Source organism: Drosophila montana, unplaced genomic scaffold (assembly GCF_035044405.1).
Source record: "Drosophila montana isolate Dmon_TW-CO22-7 unplaced genomic scaffold, ASM3504440v1 contig_2626_1, whole genome shotgun sequence".
NCBI lineage: Eukaryota > Metazoa > Arthropoda > Insecta > Diptera > Drosophilidae > Drosophila > Drosophila montana.
The window spans coordinates 391,892-414,645 of NW_026997490.1; the positions used below are offsets into that span (position 1 = coordinate 391,892).

At 37.9% G+C, this 22,754-nt stretch overlaps 4 protein-coding genes across 5 annotated transcripts; 3 read left to right on the forward strand and 1 right to left on the reverse strand.

The window, feature by feature from the left end:
* Nucleotides 1-2,647: 2,647 nt before the first annotated feature.
* ATPsynGL (ATP synthase, subunit G-like) lies at nt 2,648-3,182 on the reverse strand. The gene is made up of 2 exons (XM_064683526.1): nt 3,065-3,182; nt 2,648-3,010 (listed from the first exon to the last, which is right to left on the reverse strand). Exons 1-2 carry the CDS (start codon nt 3,102-3,104, stop codon nt 2,733-2,735), a joined length of 318 nt encoding a protein of 105 aa, XP_064539596.1. The 5' UTR covers nt 3,105-3,182; the 3' UTR covers nt 2,648-2,732.
* Nucleotides 3,183-5,339: 2,157 nt separating this feature from the next.
* On the forward strand, nt 5,340-6,518 carry LOC135429231 (adult cuticle protein 1). The gene is made up of 2 exons (XM_064683492.1): nt 5,340-5,489; nt 5,573-6,518. The coding sequence occupies exons 1-2, from the start codon at nt 5,484-5,486 to the stop codon at nt 5,993-5,995; spliced, it is 429 nt and encodes a 142-aa protein (XP_064539562.1). The 5' UTR covers nt 5,340-5,483; the 3' UTR covers nt 5,996-6,518.
* A 3,887-nt stretch (nt 6,519-10,405) lies between these two features.
* Nucleotides 10,406-11,016, forward strand: LOC135429265 (adult cuticle protein 1-like). The gene is made up of 2 exons (XM_064683530.1): nt 10,406-10,551; nt 10,611-11,016. Exons 1-2 carry the CDS (start codon nt 10,546-10,548, stop codon nt 10,998-11,000), a joined length of 396 nt encoding a protein of 131 aa, XP_064539600.1. The 5' UTR covers nt 10,406-10,545; the 3' UTR covers nt 11,001-11,016.
* A 3,838-nt stretch (nt 11,017-14,854) lies between these two features.
* LOC135429270 (sodium- and chloride-dependent glycine transporter 1) lies at nt 14,855-22,238 on the forward strand. 2 transcript variants are annotated; one of them, XM_064683535.1, is made up of 11 exons: nt 14,855-14,995; nt 16,781-17,705; nt 18,759-18,890; nt 18,955-19,130; nt 19,720-19,760; nt 19,818-19,938; nt 20,000-20,339; nt 20,401-20,552; nt 21,252-21,380; nt 21,433-21,639; nt 21,699-22,238. In XM_064683535.1, exons 2-11 carry the CDS (start codon nt 17,339-17,341, stop codon nt 21,954-21,956), a joined length of 1,923 nt encoding a protein of 640 aa, XP_064539605.1. In that variant the 5' UTR covers nt 14,855-14,995; nt 16,781-17,338; the 3' UTR covers nt 21,957-22,238. The 2 variants fall into 2 exon arrangements, with proteins under 2 accessions (XP_064539605.1, XP_064539604.1); XM_064683534.1 differs by having other exon boundaries at nt 14,926-15,075.
* The last annotated feature ends 516 nt before the right edge of the window (nt 22,239-22,754 follow it).

Sequence of the window (22,754 nt, forward strand, 5' to 3'; positions counted from 1 at the left end):
AAGACTCGTAATGCTCTCTGTTCGTTGTGACAGTTGTCGAGTGGGTACGGCCACAAAAGCTGGCTAATTATTGCGTTAACTTAATGGCCATTAACTTACGAACACAACTGTAATTGGATTAATTACGCAAAGAGATTGATTGAACAGTTTCTAATCAAATTAAATGAATAAGTATTAAATATGTACATTAAAACGAATTCAATATAATTCCAATTATCGCAACAGACCCGAATTCGCAGTTTTCGGAGGCCACCCACTTGAATTCCATAATCAAGTCGAATGTTTAATGTTTAATTCAATTATTTGCAAACAATTAAATTAATACGTGCTGCTCTGGAGTCTATGCGACCAATGCAACTATCCTAACGTTGAACTAGCTTAAAGGCTAATTATATTTTTAATAATTATTTTATTTTAATTTAATAACAATCAAACACATACCTCACCTTTAGCTTCTCTCCGTAAACTCAGGATCGTACTCGTATTCATTAGCTTTTTATTTCAAACTTTGAAAAATTTGACCACTCTTTTCCGCCAGAAGGGGTGGATTTTGCGAAAAGCGTGAAACACGCTTTAAATGAATTATGTTCTTTTGCGGTATGATTTCAAAAGGATTATGGGATATAAGTTTGAGCCTTCGACCATCAAATACTCGTCCTCCATTTCCACTAAAAAGTGTGAAATGCATTTCGAACGAATTTGCATTAAGATCTTTCAATATGAATTTCCAGTAAAAAGTGTGAATCATATCTTAAATTAATTTTTACTTCATTTCAGATCTCGACAAATGAAGCGGGAAGATTGGCTGGTAAATAAAATGGTTTCATAAAAATGATTTCCCCTCATTTTCCGCTGTTGCTGGCGGAACTTTGCTAACATTAAAATATAACTCAATATATATTTATTACATTATATGAACACTCCAATTATATTCAGGAAATCTCTAAAAATCATACACAAATCTACAACTATCGTAGTGTTCATTTATTATCAGCTACTAAATATGCTTTTATTGAATCATTTTAAGTAGAGTATGACAAACTAAATGAAATAATGAGCAACATGGTTAGGTGTCGGAGGCGTGGGCGTAGAAGGCAACAGTTGCGGCAATCGGGCAGCCAACACACATTTGGCAACCAAAACCATTGGCCGTGTACGAATGTCTGGCCACAATTTGGGGCCGATCTGGTGGCAACTGGCAGCAGCAAAGCAGCTTGCAACAATCGGCAGCAGGCTGTTGATCGGGCCGCAAATTGAATTCAAGCGTGGCTAACATTGTTTAGGCCAGACCCACAAGCCGCCGCCAAGCCGCGCACTGGGCCATAATTAGTTTATGCTCTTTTATGCGATTTTAAGTATGGAATTCGCATTTATCGCGCTGCTGCCCCGCTCCAATGGTGGGCGTTGCACTATTACAAAAAAGAACATATATATATATATATATACAATATTAAAAAAAAAATGAAATATTTTGATAAGGACTTTTGTGTGGCAAACATGATGCAATCGCGCCTCGAGATTGCGCCAGGCAGCACTTGTTGCTCGGGTTAGATATTAAAATGCCACAAAAATTGGGCCAAATGGTAAATGTAAGTGTGTTGTTGTTGTCGTTGAGTGCGACATGTGCTTTGTTATACCCTGAAACCATTGAGGGTAGCTAAAAAGCGGGTACACTGGTTGTGTGCAACATGTTTGTAACGGGCAGACGGAAGCATCTGCGACCCCAAAGATAAATATTATTGATCGGCATCAATTGAGCTATGTCCTTCTGCCTGTCCGCCTGTAGGAGAGCCTCAATCTCAGAGACTATGACTTTACATTTGGAACTTAGGTCCTTCTGCAGCGCGTGCGAGAAATTTACTTCAAATTATAGAAAGCTCGTCCCGTTTTCGCGATATGAATGAAAATCGGTATCAAAAGCCTCTCATAGCTTTTAAGGCCTAGGGACATCATATTTAGTATTCAGGCACAGAATATTTAACCTTCTCCCAGTTCCCATCAGTATTGTATATAAACTTATTCTTTCAGATATAGCCTTACACTTCGCTATGTACACACTTGTGCAAAGTATCTACACACTTTTCTTTGTCATATTTAATTCCTGAAAATTTGCGGACTATCGGACTATCCGCAAATATGGAATATTTCAGTTTCCTTCAGAATTGTAAATAAACCCATTCTTTGAGTACTCACTTGTATATGCCATAATTAAGTCCCGAAAATTGTATAATGATCGGACTATAAGTACCGAAGTAAATCAACACTGCATTATCCATACAGTGTGGGAGGAGAGAATCACAGTCGTTCGTTTACATCTAGAAGGAATCCATATAGAAGGAAGCTATTAACTTTATAACGACATCTCAGCGCCGATTGCAGGGTATCTCCCAGTCGGGTCTCCCGTCGACCGTCTTCCAGCGCACTCTTGTTGTGAATTATGCAATTGCGCGGTGTCAGGCTGATTTATGCCAGTTGACCGCCCAACAGACTGGCTGGTCTAACAACGCCTCGCCGCTTGGACGCCTCCTGCCGCATGTCACGTAGCATTTGGCCAGATGTGTCCAAGATCAATGCCAGACCAGCTCAGATTTGCATTGTGCTGGAATTTCGAGGCGCGGCTGGGCAAAAATTAAATGGGCGTTCGAGCTGAACTTATGATCCGTGAATGCTGCAGCTTTATTTATGCTTGGAACAGAAACAATATATAAATGTAAAAAAAACGCGACATCTCTTCAGACTTTGTAGCCAACAAGGTGGCGGCGTCCAATGACTTCGCCCATAAAGAACCAGGTGATCACCTCAATGGTCACCAGGGTATTCAGCCAAGCCTCGGCGATGGTCACCTTGCCGAGGCGACTGCCGGCACCCTTCACATCCTTCTTGGCCGACTTGGCGGTTGCCTCCGCTGTTTTGCGTATATGGGCAAAATCAGCCGGAGTCGGCGGCACCAGCTCCACCTTGGCATAGCGCATGAACTCATCGAACTGAGGACGAGCCTGGGCCTTGAGCTCTGCAGGAAATTTGTAAAGAGATTAAATGAAAGGTGCGTTCATTGATAACTTACTGTTGAACAAGACGGTGGCCTTGGCAACCAGGTTAGCCATTTTGAATAGAGGATGAAATGTTAGAAAAGCTGTAAATTTATTGCTTGGAAGCACGTTTTAAATCAGTTTTTATGTGTGTGAAGCAAATCTGTAAAAAGCTGACAACGCAGTCAAGGCAGCAACAATATGCTCAAATCGGAATGTTTGGAATGAAACAAAAAACACAGGCAACAATTATCGATAAAATTTGATTGCGCCTTTCTTAAATTTATATTTGATAATTTGAAAATATTTTAAACATAGGAAAATCGCCTATTACAATGCCCAAATAACTTGTTTTTGGCCATGTTCAGCTACGAGAACAAAAAATTAGCAATCCGTGTACATTTTTTTTGAAAAATTTGCATAATGGACCACGCTAGGCGCTTGTTTTGTACAAATTTCGTGCAGACTAGCGCCAATTAGCCGATTTTGTGGCGATAACTGACCGATCATTACAACGCAGACAAGATAGTTATTAGCCAAGCGCTTTATGCTGAGGCCAATTTCCACCCACCAATTGGTAAAATAGCCGCAGAGCAACACAATTGGGCCACGAAACAATGGTCAAGATGATCAGGGATAGGTAGAAAAATGCCCTGATAAAATCAGTTTTAGAAATACGCCCAGAAATTTCATCATTGATTGGCTGCCATTCCGAGTGCTTTTTAATTTCCTTGCTTTATGAATATTAAAGTCGATTGCATTCCAATCGCCCGTTACGGCCCTGTGGAATATCGTATTAAATGTGATTAATGCTGGTTTTTTACCTGTCAAAACAACCGTGCAGCTGTCTCGTAAATGGTTCTGGTCGTGTGTAATAACTTGGCCAACTCATTTGGTGCCTAAAATTGTCTTTTTGACTTTTTGACCTGCTCGTTAAATGCGAGGTCCCGCGCTAAATGTGATTTGCATCTTATGTCAATTGCCAGTTGAAGCTGTCCAGCATTCTGGTACTTTAGTAAGTGTCCAAATATGGAAAAGTAGTTCAACAATTTGATTTGCTATTTTGCATTTTTATTGTTTGCCAATGCTGACAGCGTTTGATTATATTTATTTTTGGGCGTTGCCCGTGCACATGCCTTCCTACTTTGGAGCCCGGGAAATGCTCGCTGTAAAACAGCAATTGTTCATTGAGAGCACTGAGAAAAATCAAAAAATAATTTAATTCAATTTCAATAAGTTTTTTTTAATAGGAGTTTGTATTGTCTATGTTAATAAAGGAATTCAATAAGCAAAAGGAACAAACGAAAACGAGCGCAGTTGCATATCGACTGTTATCGAAATTTCGATAACCTGCTTCCTGCCCGCCTCTTCTGCTCTATGTGACGTCACAAAGACGCACTTGATTTAAAAACAAATCGAATTTCGATAACCAGATTTGCCCGCATCTTGTGTTCTATGTGACGTCACTACGACGCACTTATTTAAATAGAAAAAAACGGACAAGTTTATTTTTGGGTTTCATGTTTTTTGCAGTGCAAGCACGCGACTTTGTCTGTTTGCGGCCAAGTGATATATAATTAAAAATATTCTGACAATCACAATAACAACAGCTTATAGCTATGTTTTATATGCAATTGCTGCCAGCGCCGAAGTAAACAATGTTCGGCTCATTGGCGCGAGGAGAGGCTGAGGTGTGCGGGCCCATGTAGCCGCAGGTCTATGCTTATGGCTTTTAAATGTGTTTGTGGCTTTATCAATATAATTTGGTTGCTGTTGTTGTTGCAATTTTCGTGTTGCCGATTGGTTAGGCTGATAGTTTGTGTGTGTGTGTGTGTGTGTGTACGTGTGCTTGTATGTTTCCTTCGGCTCTAAATTCTTGCTTATTGCAATTTGCGCAACAATGCGGCCCCGCCCGCACACGCCCGACCCACCAGATGCTCCATAGAGAGACGCCGACACCACCCAGCAGATCTGAGCCGGACGATTTGCGACGCTGCGACGACAGCGACAGCGACTGCGACGGCGCAGCTGGGCAGTGAAAGGCTAGCACCCAGGCAGAGCACTTTGGCCAGAGATCTGCTCCAATTCTGCGACTGCGACGCCAGCAGAGACTCTCAGCCATTGGCTTGTGCCAGGCGTTTGGCTTTGGCTGGGCGGGCGTCGTCGTCGTCGTCGTCGTTGTTTTGAGTCTAGTTTTTGTGTGTTTATTCGAATTTGATATATATTTTTTCTTGAGTGCATTTGTTGTTATTGTTTGTTACTTTGGTGTGGGGCAGGTTTTTTTTTTTATAATGCTGTTGGAAATGCATTTGCTGTGCGAAGTCCGCGCCAATTTTTTAGTATAAAAGTTACCACAATTTGGTAGTCGAAATCAGAATCAACTCGTTCGCTGAGCATTCAACAAGTCTTCCTTCTACTCCTTCAACTTCTTTACAAACCCTCAACAACAACAACATGAAGGTAAGACTTGGACACAAACATCTTGTATATTCTGCTTTGGAATTGGCGCTAATCTTGGTGCTTCTCCTGCCTCCAATTTACAGTTCGCCGTTGCCGTAGTCATGTTCGTGTGCGCCTTTGCCGGTGCCCAGGCTTCGTGGGGCGCCATTGCTCCCGGTGTTTCCTATGTGAACTCTGTGTCGCATGGTGGACCCGGTCTGTGGGGTGGTGCCTGGAATGGTGCCTGGAACGGTGCCTGGAATGGTGGCTGGAACAATGGCTGGGCCGCACCCGCTGCCGTTGCCGTTCACGCCAGCGCACCCTGGGGTCTCTCTGCTCCCGGCTGGCACGGTGGTGTTCCCGGCATTGCCCTCGCTCAGGGTCCCGGTGCCGGTGCTATTGGTCCTCATGGTCATGAGGGCGTCTATGTGGCCAAGACTCGTGGCGCCATCCACACCGCTCCCCTCGCCGGTCACATCAACTCGGCCACCTCCGTGAATGTGGCTCCTGCACCCGGAACCCTGTAAATGCTGCCAAAAAATAACAAAAAACAAACAACAAAACGAATGCCAAATGAAGTGAGCAGCTGGCGGGCAGGACAACACAACGTCGGGATCACCGTGCAATTGGCCAACCAGTTGTTGTCTGACTCTACGCTATCAACTTCTTTCCACGATTTCAACGACTCTCTACTCGGATACTCTACCACCATCACAGCCACCCATTAATTTTAAGCACACCGCTCTTAGTCCCGTTTGCGAACCAGCACGGGGATTCTGCGGGCGATTCGTCGCTTGGGGATTCCCCGGACTGGTTCACACCAAAACACACTCACTCACGCGCACATTTGAGTTAGTTCAGTGTTCAGCAAATAAGTCCAACAACAGCAACAACAACAATTACAACAACTACAACCAACAAATAACAGCATGTTAATTTCTTATTACTTGAGAACTTTACCAAGCACCACCAGCTTATCCGGCTTTCCCTCTATCTATCCTTCCATCTATATATATTTGCAACAATATACTTTCTATCTATCACACTCTATACCTTTATTCCTTTCTATCTGTCTACCCTCGAGCTGTATGCAGCACAAAAATCTGTACATATTCGGTGTATATATATACATATATATACATACATACACATAAACTTATTGTAGTAATTTGCAACAATTGTAAGATTGACGAAAAACGTTTTAAATAAACTCATTCAGCGTTTTTATTTATGCGAAGATTTTACGGATTTTATTTACAAATGTTTGGGTGAGAGTGTCTACAGCTGAAAAGATAAAAGTTTTAAAATAAAGTTATGAGAATATTTGATTGAAAAACTCTATTCTAATTTCTAGATATTTCTTATTATTATTCCATCATAGTTTATAGCTCGAAGGTCCTTCTCTGATATATCCAATAATCTTATAATCTAGCTATAGCTATTTATACATTTTCTTTATAATATTCCATCACAGTTTTTAGCTTTAATGTCCCTCTCTGATATATCCTATAATATCCTTATCTAGCTATAGCTGAGCATATGCCGAATATTGGGATACTCTGATAAGAACGGATGCCACGCCTTGGAAATTTGGCTTATGTTTCACATGACTTTAAACTTTAAACTTCTAATTTACTTAGGATTTTTCAGTGTTATACAAAGAACTAATAGAAGCATGGAGTTTTGTCTTCAATCGCAATGCTCCTGGAACTAAAGCGTTAATTATTTTAAGGGATAACTTTACCAGAATTAACAGGGAGCAAAGAAAAAAAACATGTTTTTTTTTTCTTAAAATTTATTTTCATGTAATAAAGTATAAATGTTTCTTATAAGAAACTAAGATGTATAGGAACTAGTTCCCAAGCTGCCCTGTTAAGTTGGCTGCGTTAAAGCGTGCTTATTAAGTTGGCCGCACTAAGCTCACATTAGGTACTCACTCAAAGGTACCCTACGCTCCAAAATACCTAACCCAATCCATATAAAAACAATTAAAAGGTAATCATTAAAATACCTTAGCCATGTAATTAAATCTGTAATCAAATTAATAAACAGTACTATAAAATGCGACCTTTGGTCGTAGCACCCATAGATCTAACCTTGAGAAAAATTACAGATTGCTTAATTGATTGCATATCGAAAAGAATGTCTAGATCAAATATGTCTTTGTGCTAGCTTAAGTGTTTTGATCGACGCTGTACACTTAGCAGTTAATACTAGATGATATGTTTCGACTATTTTTTTATGGCCATTGAACGGTAGTCACGACCGGGCCAATGTACATTTGAGCCAACTAATTGTTGGCAATTTAATATGCGACCACAGGGCGTATGCTTAATTATGCAAACGCTTAGCGCTAATTACAGCCCAGAAATGGTAACAGCCCGAGCACCTGAGACCAGATCGAACTCTATAATGTAGCCGATATATATGTATATATGTGTTCTCGATAGAGGTTTAAATTATGGCAGCAGTAAATTACAGCTTATCAGCACAAGTAACTCAACTTGAACTCTTTCAGAGCTATGGATACATTTGTTTTTCTCTTTTTGGCGTTGGCGTTGGCGTCTTGGCCAATATTTGTCGGCCGATCTGTGAGGTGTTTGGGGCTGCTCAAATGGGTGTCTTTAGTGCAACGACACCTGACTGGTTTTCCTGGCTTTGTTTGGGGTTTTCTTTCTGTTTGTTTTTTTTTTTTTTTGACAGCCGCTTCAGAACTGGTTCGCAATGCGGCTGCAATTGGCAAGGTTTTCGATTTTTATGTTTCTATTCAATTTTGTTGTTGTTGTTGCTTGCAACCAAATCGAATTGTTTGCCATTTGCATAATTGAATTGTTGTTTTTTGTCTTTTAGCGGGTGTCTTTGTGCTGCGATTTAATTGCTCCACCTAATGGCTATCTGCGTGGGTGGATCCGACTGGAATCCGGCTGTAAGTCTCTGCCTGTCTCTGCAACACCCACGACCGAGGGAGTGGCTCTTGTGTGTTATGTAAAATCCATTTAAATGCACTCCATTTTGCAATCGAAGGCGGCATAATTAAAATACATTAAAGAAGTTATCAAATAGGTTAAATGTTCTTGGAAACGAAATCGTATAGCCGTAAGCCTGTCTTTCGGGATTTCCAGTTTAATATTCTATTCAAGTTTAATATTCCCCTGTAGCTTAAGATTTTACTCTAGGTTAATTGTAGTCGATTTTAGCACAAAGAGAATTCTTAGATGTTAGCCTAATTCTTCGAGTCCGCCATAATATCATTTTTGATATTCCCTAGGTAACTCGTAGTCGGTGGAGGAAGCTAAAAAAATTCGCAGAAAATAATCTATCAAGACTTCAGCTTTTATTTAATGTGGTACATTTTCCGCCGAATTCATTTTAAAAATATTAACAAACTTTCACGAAATCATTTTCAAAATGCCAAAAAACCTAAACATGTAAGGTTCCCAAGAAGTTACTAGATCTTAAATTCTATAATATTTTAAGAACTAAACCGAGCTGAAAGGAATTGAAGGAAGTTGTCAAATACGTTAAATGTTCTGTGCAACTCTCTACGATCATAGCATAATGGAAATTCTCCATGTGATCGCATTTAAACATAAGATGTTAGCCTAACTCATCGAGATTTTCATAATGTCATGTTTAATATTCCCTAGGTAAATCGTAGTCGGTGGATGAAGCTAACAAGGGAAGCATGAAGAAAAAACTCTATCAAGACTTCAGCCTCACATTTTGATGTGGTTCAATTTCCGTCGAAATCATTTAAAAAATTAAATTTTCATTTTTTAACTTGTATTTTATTTGTTATCTGTCTTGTGACAGGATTGTCTGAGCTCCAATGAGTTCAAACAATATATATTATATATATTATATTGTTATATATTATTATTATATTAAATTACATTATAGTTTGTTTATTTAACCTAATTTATGACGATATATGAAAGATCCAGCACATGGAATCTTTTGAAGCGTCGTGTGTCCATACTGTTGTCTAAGAGACCCAGAGCCAAGTTATTTTTGTGATTGTGTAACCTATTTATATATAGCTGACAGAACATCTACTTACTTACTTAATTCACTTCAGACAAAGGGCAATGCTTAGGTCTTTATACCAAGGAGAAATAGACTGATACCTATGCAGGATTTCTATGTTGGAGTTGCTTGCAGTCAAAAAACTTTCACGAAATTATTTCTAAAAAATGAAACAACATAAAATTGTAAAGTTCTCAGTTCCTAGATCTAAAATTCGTCTCATTTTGTAAGAAATAAACCGAGCTTGAAGGAATTTTGTCGATGTTGGGACTTTTTCTCTGATGCTGCATCTAGAATCTGAATTTACCAAATTTTTAATTATTTTTATTTTATTTTCTGTTAATATAGAATTTGCGCAGCCCGTTTAAACTTATAAAGAGTTAGTTAATTATATGAAATTTGTTTAAAATTGATTTATTCAAATGAATAGATATTATCTGTGAACCAATTATAGAGTTTTGGATTGCAAATCAATAAGGTGTGCTGGGCCATAGCCAAATCAGGATATGGAAACGAACCATAATTGGATTGCCAGCTAGTCACATTATATGCTAATGAAATACAACAACAATTAAGTAATTATAAAAAAGAAATAAAATTAAATCAGAGCAAGCGTCGAGGCAGTGAAAATAGTTTAACCGGAACTGCAGCTGAAAAGTTGGGTTGGGCACCGCACAGCGCCAAATGCATTTCTGAACATGGCCAAGATCTATTGGGCTTGATCGATCGACTGAGTGTTGACTGTGAAGTGTGAAGTGTGAAGTGTGTGTGTGTGTGTGTGTGTGTGTGTGTGTGAGCCGTGTTGCTGCTCATGTGAACGCCTGCATGTGGCATGTCATTAGCTGTAATCACATGTATGCAAAAGATATGGATATATAATATAATATATCTAACTGAAGTCGAACTCTCACTTGGCTGAACTTTTGCTGACCATTGTTGACGGACGTTAGCTGCATTTTTTCTGCTATAAAACTGGCCACAGTACAGCCAAGAGATCAGTTCAGAACAAGAGTTCATTAAGAGCGCAACAAAGCAACACACAATTAGCAAAATGAAAGTGAGTATCCGCAGGGATTTCAGATCTTGCCCGGATTCTGATTTCTATTTCGCCCGCAGTTCGCCATCGCCGTTGTCTTCACCCTGGCCCTCGCCATGGGCGTGCAGTCGTCGGTCATTCCGTTGATCTCTCAGCTGGCTGGCCATGGCCTGTCCTATACGGCCGTTGCCAATCCCGTGCTGGCTGCTCATTGGGGCGTACCTGCTGCTCACTGGCCCGCCGCCGTCTCCGTTGGCTCCTGGCCGCCTTCAGCCCATGGACCTGCTCTGATCGCTGGTCACGGAGCCGCCGTGGTGGCTTCGCATGCGCCCGCTGTGGTTGTCGCACCCGTTGCCCACGAGGGCGTCTATACCGCACAGACCCGTGGCGCCGTCCACACCGCTCCGCTGTCCGGCCACATTCAGTCCGTGGCTTCGATCAATGCTGCTCCCGCTCCCGGCACCATCTAATTACGGATTTTTTGTCAATTGCAAATGAATATGTTAATGAATAATGTTGTAAATATTTGTATACTCATAAACAGGGTACTCGCACCAGCCATCTAAATTCTCCTTTCGAACGCACTCGCAACAATCTCGCTCGCTCTATTTATTCAAAAGCCATTTTCGTAACAAAATGAAAAAAAAACCAACTGTGTAAGCGACTTTCTTTCTAGATAATAAATCTATTTAAAAAAGTTCAAATCAATGAATTTTTCTTGCAACTATTTTGTGTTAATGTTCAAAGATATCTGGTGTTTCTAGTCCTTCATTGATTAAGCTAAAATAATTCCTTTTGATAAACTTTTAACTTTTCAAAGTCTCTGGAATGGATTTAGTTTATGGATTCAATTAAAGTTAATGCGACCATACATTTTCAAAAAGTTTTGTGTAATAGTTCATTAAAAACTAACCAAAAAAAGTTAAAATATTAGAAGTTTTCTTAACATTTTTGTATTAACATACATTGATTACATTTATTGATTAACATTTTTGACTTGTTTTTTAACATTAAACTTTCTAGCTCCTTTAGACTTACATAGATTCCTTACTGTTTTAACTTTTAATAACAATTGAAAACTTATTTAAATCTCTACAATTTCTAGACATTTCTTTAATCAGACTCACTAATTAAAACAACCTACAAATGTGTTTTAGGTCTATACAAAACAACAGTTCTAGAGTTTCTCAAAATGATTCACTGAGTAGTACTACCCATAAAGTGGCTCAAGGTTTGATTAGAATTTCTAGTCTAGCAACGCGTATAGTCATTCGATTTAGTTAGTTAGTCAGCTGCTAAGATAAAGGTCTTGACTTTAATTACGCGCATAAGCTGTTATATCGCAATTAACGGACTTTGTAATGCAAAACAAGTCTCATTTAGCTGTAAATTGAGAAATCATCAGAGTCATAAGAACAAATGAGATATCTTTACATATATATCTATTTATATATAAAGCTGTTTGTCCTCACTGACTGACTGGCTGACTTATTGACTGACTGATTGATGAATGACGCACAGCCCAAACCGTAGGAGCTAGGAAGCTGAAATTTTCACTGTAGTTACCTTTCCATGGTTTGGTCCCTAAAATAATTTGGCATTCAAATCTGGTCACTTAATTTTTCATCGAAATTCATGTGTCAATTTTGACGATGTTTGGCTCTTTGCTCATTGTTTTTACTACCCGAATTTCTTATTCTATTCATTTTTATTATTATATATTTATTTATTTCTATTTTTTTCGCTGCCAAGCTTCAATTGGCAAACATCAGAGTGTACTTGAATTGTTTTCAGTGTACCTTCTAGCCAAAATGTTTCTGAAATTCAAGTCTTTCTTTATTGACACAATTAATGTAAATAGAGCCAACATTTAATTAAAATTGTTTATTTATTTTCAAGCAAGCATTCTTATTAGATATAGCAAAAAATACGCAAAATTATGTTTTGACAGCAGAAAGTTTGACAAACAAAAAGAGTTGGGAGAATAAATCGTTTCAAATATTGACAGTGCACTACTTTGCAAAAAATATAAATAAAAGCAGTAAATAGATGGAGATTAAGTAGAGAGGAAAGTGAAGGAAGTTCTTTTTCATATCCTTGCAGGGGTCATTTTAATTTTATCATGAAATGTGTAACTTATAGAAGGAGACACCTCCGAACGCATAAAGTATATATATTCCAGATCCGCTTCAATAGCCGAGTTGATAAAGTCACTTATTCCATATTACATAAATGATAAATAGATAAAGATATATACCAGATATATATGCAACAATTAAAATGCAATTAAAGCCAAGTGCCAAGTTCTTGCATCCATCAGTAAGAAGTTCTTAAATGAATTTTGATTATATATTGACTTAATATTTGAAAAGCAGCAAAAAGCAGAGGAATTTGATAAGAGCAGATTGTGGAGGCAAAGTGAGTTCTTAAGCCCAATAAACTAAAATTTTTCATAAATTTCTGTATTTCTGCAAACCTGCAATTAAAGCCAAGTTAAGTGCCAAGTTCATGCGCTTGCGCATAGTTTTCTATACAGGCTGCTTGTCGCATACTTACAGCGCGGACTGTAATTGCAGTTGCTGCTGCAGCAGCTCCCACTTGATTGCCCCGTAACCCCGCCCTAGAACGTGTAACCACATTAAATTTGAACTGTTTGGCTGTGAACACTCGAAGCTCTTGTGACTGACGCGTGATTTGCTTGAAAGTAGATCCGCAGCTTGAATCGCATATATGGAAGTGTGTGTGTATCTGTGTGTGTAGAGCTCTCCGGCTGTACAAAGTTTCGCGTTTGTTTAGCTGTTGTTGCCGCATTTGGCCGCTGAATGATTGTGCTCGGAGGGGGCCGATTGAAAAATGCGCCGCACTGCATTGATTTATTGTGCTCGCCCCCGGCGAAGAGTCAATCGTGTTGTTGGCACAACAATCAATGAGTGTGGCAAATGCGATCGTCAACAGCAGCAGCAGCCGAAGCAGCAGCAGCCGCAAACTGCATCTCACCATATTCGGTGGAATGCCTGAAAATGGTTAGAAAATTTCCAACGGGCTTTTCACTAGCAAAGTTATTTGCAGGAAACGAATTATTTTGTACCCTTTGCTGCTGTTACTAAGTAATAAGAACTGATTAGTAATAAGTTAGTTAGTTGTTGTTAGTTAGTTGTTGTTAGTAATAAGAACTGATTTTAGTTATTGAAAAAAGTTTCAAAGACTTAATACTTACGATTTTTTCACTTGCATGTTGACTTACGGTTTGTCGCGGCGTATACTTAATTTATATTTATATATTTTAAATATATTTATTTTTTGCTGTAATAAAATATATTTAAAAATATATACTTATATGTATTATATATATTTAAAAGTATTTATTTATATATTTTAAATATATTTTGATATGTATATATTCATATATATTTTAAAATATTTATTTATTTATTTTAAATATTTATTTTATAGCATGCAAACTAATTTGTTGCTGATTTTCAGAACAACCTGATATATATTTTTTTGATGAAGTTGTTTTGAGCTTTCGTTAATTGTTGACCAAAACATATTTTATAATAAAACTAATAAGCAAAGAATAATCTGTTCTGCTATTCAGTTTTAAGCTTGAAAAACTGAATCAACTTAATTTCGTACTTTTACTTTACGTTTACTTGTTTTAGAACCACCTGTTGCACTTATATACCTTGGAATTTAATTATACTCTTATCGTAATGCCTATACCTGGTTATTTTTACATTTTTCATACAAATTATTTAAAATTTATAGGCATATTTAATCTTACAATTAAGACCAAGGCATCTGTTCTATTCCTCATTTGAGAATGCAAATTCATTCAATTGCTTCCGTTTTTCAGAACATCCTTCCAAAAAATTGCAACTTCATTTAGTTTTAAAACAAATTTGAAACCTATTAAGCCAATTTATAACACATTTATTATTTTATATCTTACATATACAAGCTTGCTAAATTGAAATAAAAAGCCTTTGCGATTCCGTCTGTCTGTTTTTCGGAACACCCTGATCATATATTCGACTGACACTTAAATGTGTTAATTTTTTCTAATAACAACTTAATTTTCTAAAGTCAATTTCGACTATGCAGGCTAGGGTATTGCCGCCAAGCTTTCAGCTCTCGTCCGCTGCGCATTCCCCAATAAAAAACAGTCTCTGTGGGAAAGAGAAAAAAGTGCATAAATGGCAAAAAAAAAGGAGAAGAACAAGAAGAAAAACAAAAACGACATCGATAGAGATAAGAGCAACCAGTGTTCGTGGCTGGGTGAAATGACTTCGAGTTGGATTCGGTATTTGGATTCGTTGGATTCGTTGGACGGCGACTCTCTGGCTGGCTGTTGGGGCCAAAACGCGCTCTGGCTCGGGTGCTGGCAATTCGGCCAGCCGTTAGTCGTCGGCAAAGACGCGCTGGCAACGCTTGTCGCAAACGAAAGTCGGGAAACGGCATTTGGGTAACCGTCAATCGATTTGGCAGATTCACGTCAGATGGAAATGAACGGAGGCGGCGGACAGTGCATGCAATTGAAGTGAAGTGTGTTGTTGTTGTTGTCGTTGTAATTATTGTTGTTGTTGTTGTATTGGCGGCGTGTGTGCGAAAGTGTGAGACCTGATTAGAGGCGATTGCACTGGGCGTTGATAATGATAGCCGGAACGACAATATTATGATAATCCTTGTATTCCGAGACTTGGCAGACAACGCGTGACGCCAGCTTTCGTTGTTGCTGCTGCTACTTGGCTGTTCTTTATGCATATATACTTATATATAAACATTATATACTTATATATCCACTTGAGCACATATTTGCGCACATTCTTGACCAGAATTTCTTTGTTGTCTGCGCATTTGCCAAATAATTCATTCTTGTTTATAAACAAAAAAAAATTGGCCATTAAATTTGGCCAATTTGATCACGTTTACGCTGTGTGTTTGCGCAAATACAAATTGCAGTTTGTTCAATAAATTCATAATTCAATAAAATCCCAGCTAATTGACGTCATTGTATGTGTGGCCCCGCCACTCACACATGCACACATATGAATTTGAGTGGAAGCATTCAAATAACACAATGCTATTCAAAACAAAAAACAGCTGATTTTCTTGCGCTCCCAAAAACAACCACCAAAACAAAAACAAACAAATACAATCATATTTACTTGCTCTCTCTCTCTCGTCCACATTACACATTGCCTGCTCATTCACCGCTCTCCCACTCTCGCCCACACTTACACTTTTTGCTGGCTCATTTGCCTGCTATTTGTTGTTACAAATTTAACTTGTTGAAAAAACTTTGCAGCTGACTTGTCGTTACCCATTTCATACTCTCGCATGGCGAATTTCTTGTGAGCAGCGAATGTCAAGTGTAGCGCGAGAGCGAGAGAGGGAGTGTATTTGTGCGAGATAGTGCAGTTGAATAAATCAGCCATCAGCTGGCGTTCTGCCCGCTGTCGTCCATTGCCCCCGTGTTTGCCATCAGATTATTGAAATACGCGCTATTTGCTTTGTTTTTAAATTGATTTGAATTTTTTTTTACCGTTCTTTATTCAATTGATGTTTTTTCTTTGTTGATACAACAATGTAGTATGATTAAGATAGTTGCTGCTGTAGTACGTAGTCGAGTACGCTTATTGTGCACACATATATATTTATATATATATATGGATGTGTGTACGTGTGCATCAAAGCTGCGTAGTTGAGTTTTTGTCACTATTACTCATACATAGATACAAACATACATACATTGATGGGGAAACACTGAATGCGAATGCAACAACAAAAGGTCTAGCAATGTCATTGCACAGTGGTATAATTTTGTAAAATTTATGCATTCAAATACATATAAAACATTCAGTACTTTTTAAAATAAACTTTTAACTAGTTTACAGTTTAATTTCATAATTAATTTTGTTTATTAATAATTATAAAATAAAATTTAAAAAAATTAACGCAATGGGTTAATTGTAATTAGTTTGAATTTTTTCCATCTTCAATTATGCTTTATAATTGTGAGATGATGTAGTGAAATTTAAATTAAAAAACAAGTTTCACTTGATAGCATTTGTAAACTATAACAAAATCGAACTTGCAAAATCTTCACTGTTCGCATTTCACAGCTTATGCGTATTTGCTGTGCTCCAATCGAGTTTGACACACTGTGCCCATTGTGTACGCACACTTACACATCCACACATGCTTATATTTAATTAAATCCATTTTTTTTTTCATTCGAATTATTTAGCTTTACTTAGTGGCGGCAGCAGGAGGAACGGCAATCACAAATCGCATCATTTGCCTTCGAGCATCGCAATCGTTTGGGTGTTCTCAGTGCTTGGAAATTACGGGCTATAATCGTGAAAGCGCGGAGGGGGAAGACAATAATCGGGAATTCAATTAAATATGCTGGCAGCAGCATTTAACGCTTATTAAGATAATTATTTCGACAACTTTTAACGGTTTAATATAACAGCACAGGTCGCCGCGTGCTGCTCTCAAACGACCCGGGCAAAGTACGAAATATATATTAAATTCTGCTGACCCAAAAGCCTTTAAACTGGGTCATAAGCATTGCGAGCGCAAAAAAAATAAGCGTAGTTTGTGCATTTTTTTCGTTGTTGAAACGAAATGAACTTGAAACAAAAGAAACTTCAACATTAAACTAAGTGCGGAACAGAATCAAGTGCATTTGAGAAGTTCTCGAGTGGTGGCACTCCACCCCGAAATAGAGCAAGAAAACAGGCCAATTGCCAATTGCCAATGACGTTGCCAGTCCAAGGTTCGTACTTAGCCTGAAAGCAGCATGAAAGGCATCTGTGGCGATGCCAAGCAGCAGCTGAACCAATGCATGCTGCTGGGCGACTGTGAGAATGCGACCGGGAATGGCATCGGGAATGGGAATGGGAATGGGAACGGGAACGGGAACGGGAGTGAGAACAGTGCATCGCCGGCTCATCGGGGCGGACGCGTGTTTTGTGCCCGGCAAGTGCACAGTCTGGCCATACGCAATACCAGCTCGTATGATACGATGGAGCGACCCTTTCGACCCGACAACTTGCGCGGTCGCTGGTCCAAATCGGCTGACTTTTATTTTGCCAGCTCGAGTTACGCCTTCAGCACAATGGTCTTCTCGGATGCCTCCGTCTGGGCTCTGATGTTCGGCGGCTGGAGTAAGTACATCTCACATTACTTATTCACTTTTAGTATAATAGTTTAATTAGTCTAGTCTGTTGTTTAGCTGCCCTTGACGTATTGGTGTCAGTTTACTGACACTTTATTTTCATTATTTTCATAATTTGCTTATCAACGGAATTCAATTAAATTTATGAAAAGGTTATCAGCAGACGCTCTGCAAAAGTCGAAGCGAGTTAATTATAAATTTTGCGCATATTATTATTAATCGAGAGCGTAGTAAGAAGATATTACGGACTGTTATATATCAAACAGAAATTTACTTTTATTTTTATAATTAACTATTATTCAATATATACGCAATTTTAAGAAGATAAAAGCGTTGTCAAGTTCTTACAGCTTACTATTATTATTTCCTATACATGTACCTGTGCAAGGGTATTAAAGCTTCGGTCAACTAAAGCTTGCGGTTTTTTTCTCATTTATATATTTTTCTAACGTTCAAATAGCATCATTAAATAAACAGCTAAGCAATCCTTGCATAAAGTACGTCAATTAAATTTGAACACAAAAATATAATTATTAATTGATATTATATATATTATATTGTATATATTACCTTGAGCAATTCATTAATAATAATTGCTGGTATTAGAGAAATAATACGACTTATGCGCAGCTTTGTAGATTAATTTTCTAATAAATCAATTAAAGCCCGCTTTTTTGATGCGATTAATGTGTTAATATTGTGCGTAAAAAGCTGAATTACTATTAAACAGAAGTAATAATTTGATTCTCAGTAAAATATATTTCAGATTAACTTTAATGCATTTTATGGCGTATGAGTAATATGGGATATGTTATATATATATATATATATATATATATTACAAGTTATATTATTGTTATTTAGAGAAAAAAGCTATTGTTATTTTTGTAAAACCATTTTTCTCCATGTACACCACTGCGTATGATTAACAAACAAAAGGGCTGCAGCTAATTATACTCTTGTAGAGGGTATTTTGATTTTGGCCGACCGATAATAGATGTTCTTTCCTCTCTTTTTATACCCCTTTTTTAACAACTTTCAGAATATTATCTAAGCGCCTATCTGCTGGCAGTTTGCTTTTATTCGCTGCCCATATTTCTCATCCAAACATTTTTGGGACAGTTTTCGACGTCGGGCGCCATCTCGGCGTTTCGTGTGTCGCCGTTATTTAAGGGTATGTACTATGCCGTGTTTTATACAGTTGTTATATATTAACTCTTTATATAACCAAATTTCAGGTATTGGCTATTCCATTCTGTTGCTAAACCTGGGCACACTTACGTACTATAGCATTAATGCGGCTGTGCCATTTATCTATGCGGTCAATTCGCTGCGTGAGGTCATGCCTTGGATGAGCTGCAATAATACGTGGAATACGCCGGAGTGTTCCACACACGATCATTATAATGAGGACGTAAGTGTTGTAAAAGGATCCTGACTAAGTGAATGCTGATTGGTTGATTGATTGACCAGTTGACTAACACCATATGATTGACTAATTAAATTTGTGATCAAAGCGCAGTTTAACAATTTCACCTGCTGGCGTGGAAAATAGGTGAAAAAATGTTGCATGCAATTCTTTCTGTTTTCATCCTCTCTATGTTAAATCAAACACATTTTTAAAACTTGTGCAAATTTCTTAGTGGACTGTTTCACATTTTTCGGCTAATTCACCGATATATGTGGAAAATAGGCGTGCAAGGTTCTAAGAGCAAAATAGTTTTTAAAAAAGAAGTGAGCTACTTTTTCACCGATTAAAAAAAAATTCATGTTCGCGTTAAAAGCATAGGAAACTGTAGTAGGTAATATATTTTTCTTTTTCCGATCCGATTACATTTTCCAAGTTGCACATGAAAAACAATTGTCTACGTGCTTTGCGCTTATCGGCAAATCCAGCTCGCTCCAGCTAAGCTCGGAAAATGCCAGTAAGATGTTTTGTAAATTTTATGAAAAATACTTTGACCAATTAATATATAATTATACTTATGTACGTTTATTTACAGGCGCCGATTCAAAAGCCACATGCAACTGTGGAATTCTTTCAGTAAGTCTCACGATTTACAATATTTGTGGAATATTATAGAATAATTGTAATTCGCAGCTCTGTGATAGGTTCGATTAGACCAGAGTCCAGTGACTGGTCGCTATCCTGGCCTATGCTGCTGGCCATTGCGGGCATCTGGTGTGTGGTGCTGGCCCTGCTGCTGAGCCACGTCTCGCTGGTGGGTTGCCAACTCAAATCCTCTTGTTCCCCCAAAACTAATCTTCAATCTCAATCCACAGATTGGCAAGGCGCTGCGCTGTGCCTGTGTGCTGATGTTTGGCTTCTTTGTGGCCGTCTTTGTCTATCTGGTGATACACGAGCAGGTCAACTGGCAGGGTTTGCTTGAGTATTTGCATCCCGCAATTCCCAGCTGGCTGGGCATACAGTCGGCGCTGGGCACAGCCATACTGCAGGCGAGCATGGTGCTCGGTCCCGGCTGGGGCAGCATCATAACCCTGGGCAGCTACAATAGCTTTCGCAGCGATGCCGAACGCCTCAGCATTTGGGTGTGCCTGACCCATGTTCTCATCACAGTGATGGCCATGGTGTGCGGTCATGTGGCCAACGATCATTTTGAATGTAAGCACCTTTTTTAAGCATAAATGCATTTAAGTTTCTCACTTGAATATATCTGTTTCAGTGCATGTGGCCATGTGGCACGTGGAGAAGCAGCATACGATGCAGTTCCTATATCTAGCCTATGCCTATCTCTTTGGCAGCTTTGCAACACTGCCCAGACTTTGGTCTTTCCTCTTCTTCGCTGTCATATTCCTAGCTGAATTGAGTGCGCTGGTAAGTCCCTGTATCTGTATCTGTATCTGTATCTGTATTTGTATCTGTATTTGTATCTGTATCTGTATCTGTATCTGTATCTGTATCTGTATCTGTATCTATATCTATATCTATATCTATATCTATATCTATATCTATATCTATATCTATATCTATATCTATATCTATATCTATATCTATATCTATATCTATATCTATATCTATATCTATATCTATATCTATATCTATATCTATATCTATATCTGTATCTGTATCTGTATCTATATCTATATCTATATCTATATCTATATCTATATCTATATCTATATCTATATCTATATCTATATCTATATCTATATCTATATCTATATCTATATCTATATCTATATCTATATCTATATCTATATCTATATCTATATCTATATCTATATCTATATCTATATCTATATCTATATCTATATCTATATCTATATCTATATCTAAATCTATATCTATATCTATATCTATATCTATATCTATATCTATATCTATATCTATATCTATATCTATATCTATATCTATGTCTATATCTATATCTATATCTATATCTATATCTATATCTATATCTATATTTATATCAATATCTATATTAGTATCAATATCTATATCAATATCTATATCAATATCTATATTTATATCAATATCTATATTAGTATCAATATCTATATCTCTACATGCCAGATCATTCAAATGATGTCCGTGCTAACCGCGCTTTTCGATGAGTTCGAGCAGCTGCGCCCCAAAAAAAAGCCCATTACAATTCTCCTGGTGCTCTGCCTGATGGCCACATCCATCTATTTTTGCACCCAGGTGCGTCTTACATTTCCAGACAACTCGTTTATCTAATTTTTCTCACCTACAGCGGGGCTTCAAACAAGTTAGCGCCTTGTCCTACATGTCGCTGTTTACACAGATCATCGTCTCGGCCTTGTTGATAATGATGGCCACCTGGATCTATGGACGTGTGCGCTTCCAATGTGATCTGCAATTCATGCTGGGCAAAACGATCTCAAGTTTTAAAATATTTTGCATACGCTTTGTGGTGCCCTTTTTTATAGCACTTTCCCTGGTAAGTCATAATTATAGATATTATATTTCTTGGATCGCATTTAATTAATGTCTTTTCAGTGGGAGACTATCTATATGCTGACAGTAAATGGTGCCGGGAACTCGCTGATGTGGATCAGCCAGACTCTGATCTATTTACTTGCCCTGGGCTATATGCTCTACCGATTGTCCCAGACGAACGGCAATTGGCGCCAACGAACGAGACAATGTTTCGCGCCGCACGATTGGCATCCGGTGAACGCGGACAATCGTCGGTTCTATGAGGAAATCATGGGCACCTCCGAAATGCTTGTCATTGACAATGGCTATACCGCCTAATAACTGCATAGTGCCTACAAAAAAAATACTTACTCATTTTAATTATATTTACTTGTACTTAAGCGAAGGACCTAAAACTCAGGTCGAACTGAACTCAATTGTGTGTAGAACAGCTGAAATATTTTAAATTTACACGCATCTAAAAACAATGAGCGCAAAGTTTTTTAAATTAAATGTACTGACATTTTCCAAATCTAGTTATAGTGAACAATAAACTGGTGATATTTGTAGTTGCAAAAAAAAAAAAAAATAAATAAAAATGCAAGAGCTTTTATAAAATATGTATTAAATTTCTAAGAAATTTTATGTTAGGCTTTGATATTAAATAGATCTCAATATTTTTAAAAAGCTTCACAAATAGTGCCTGTAAGCCCAAAAATATGTTTTCGTAGTCAGGCTAATGGTTCGAACCAGAGTCCTGCTATCAGACCATTTTCTTGAGCCTACCAATTGGCCAAGACGCGAACCTAGGTTCGTCGCCTCGTTTAACACATCGATTAACACAAGTTGAACCCTGGTTTTCACAAAAAGTGGTTCAATTTAGTTTTTGGTTTAGGTTTTTCTAATAGAAATAATCTGTTTAAGCTTTGGCGCATGGTAAATAACAAATTTAAATTTCGGTTTCGTACTGGTTCGGTTAGAGTATTTAATATTTTCCATTCTAAAGCTAAAGTATTTTTAAATGATTTTCTTTGCTTTTTTGCATACTTTTTGGCATTACAAATATGTATGTTTGGCACGCATTTAAGTAATTTAAACAAATGCCAATTCGATGTGCGATAAGCAATAAATGAAGCA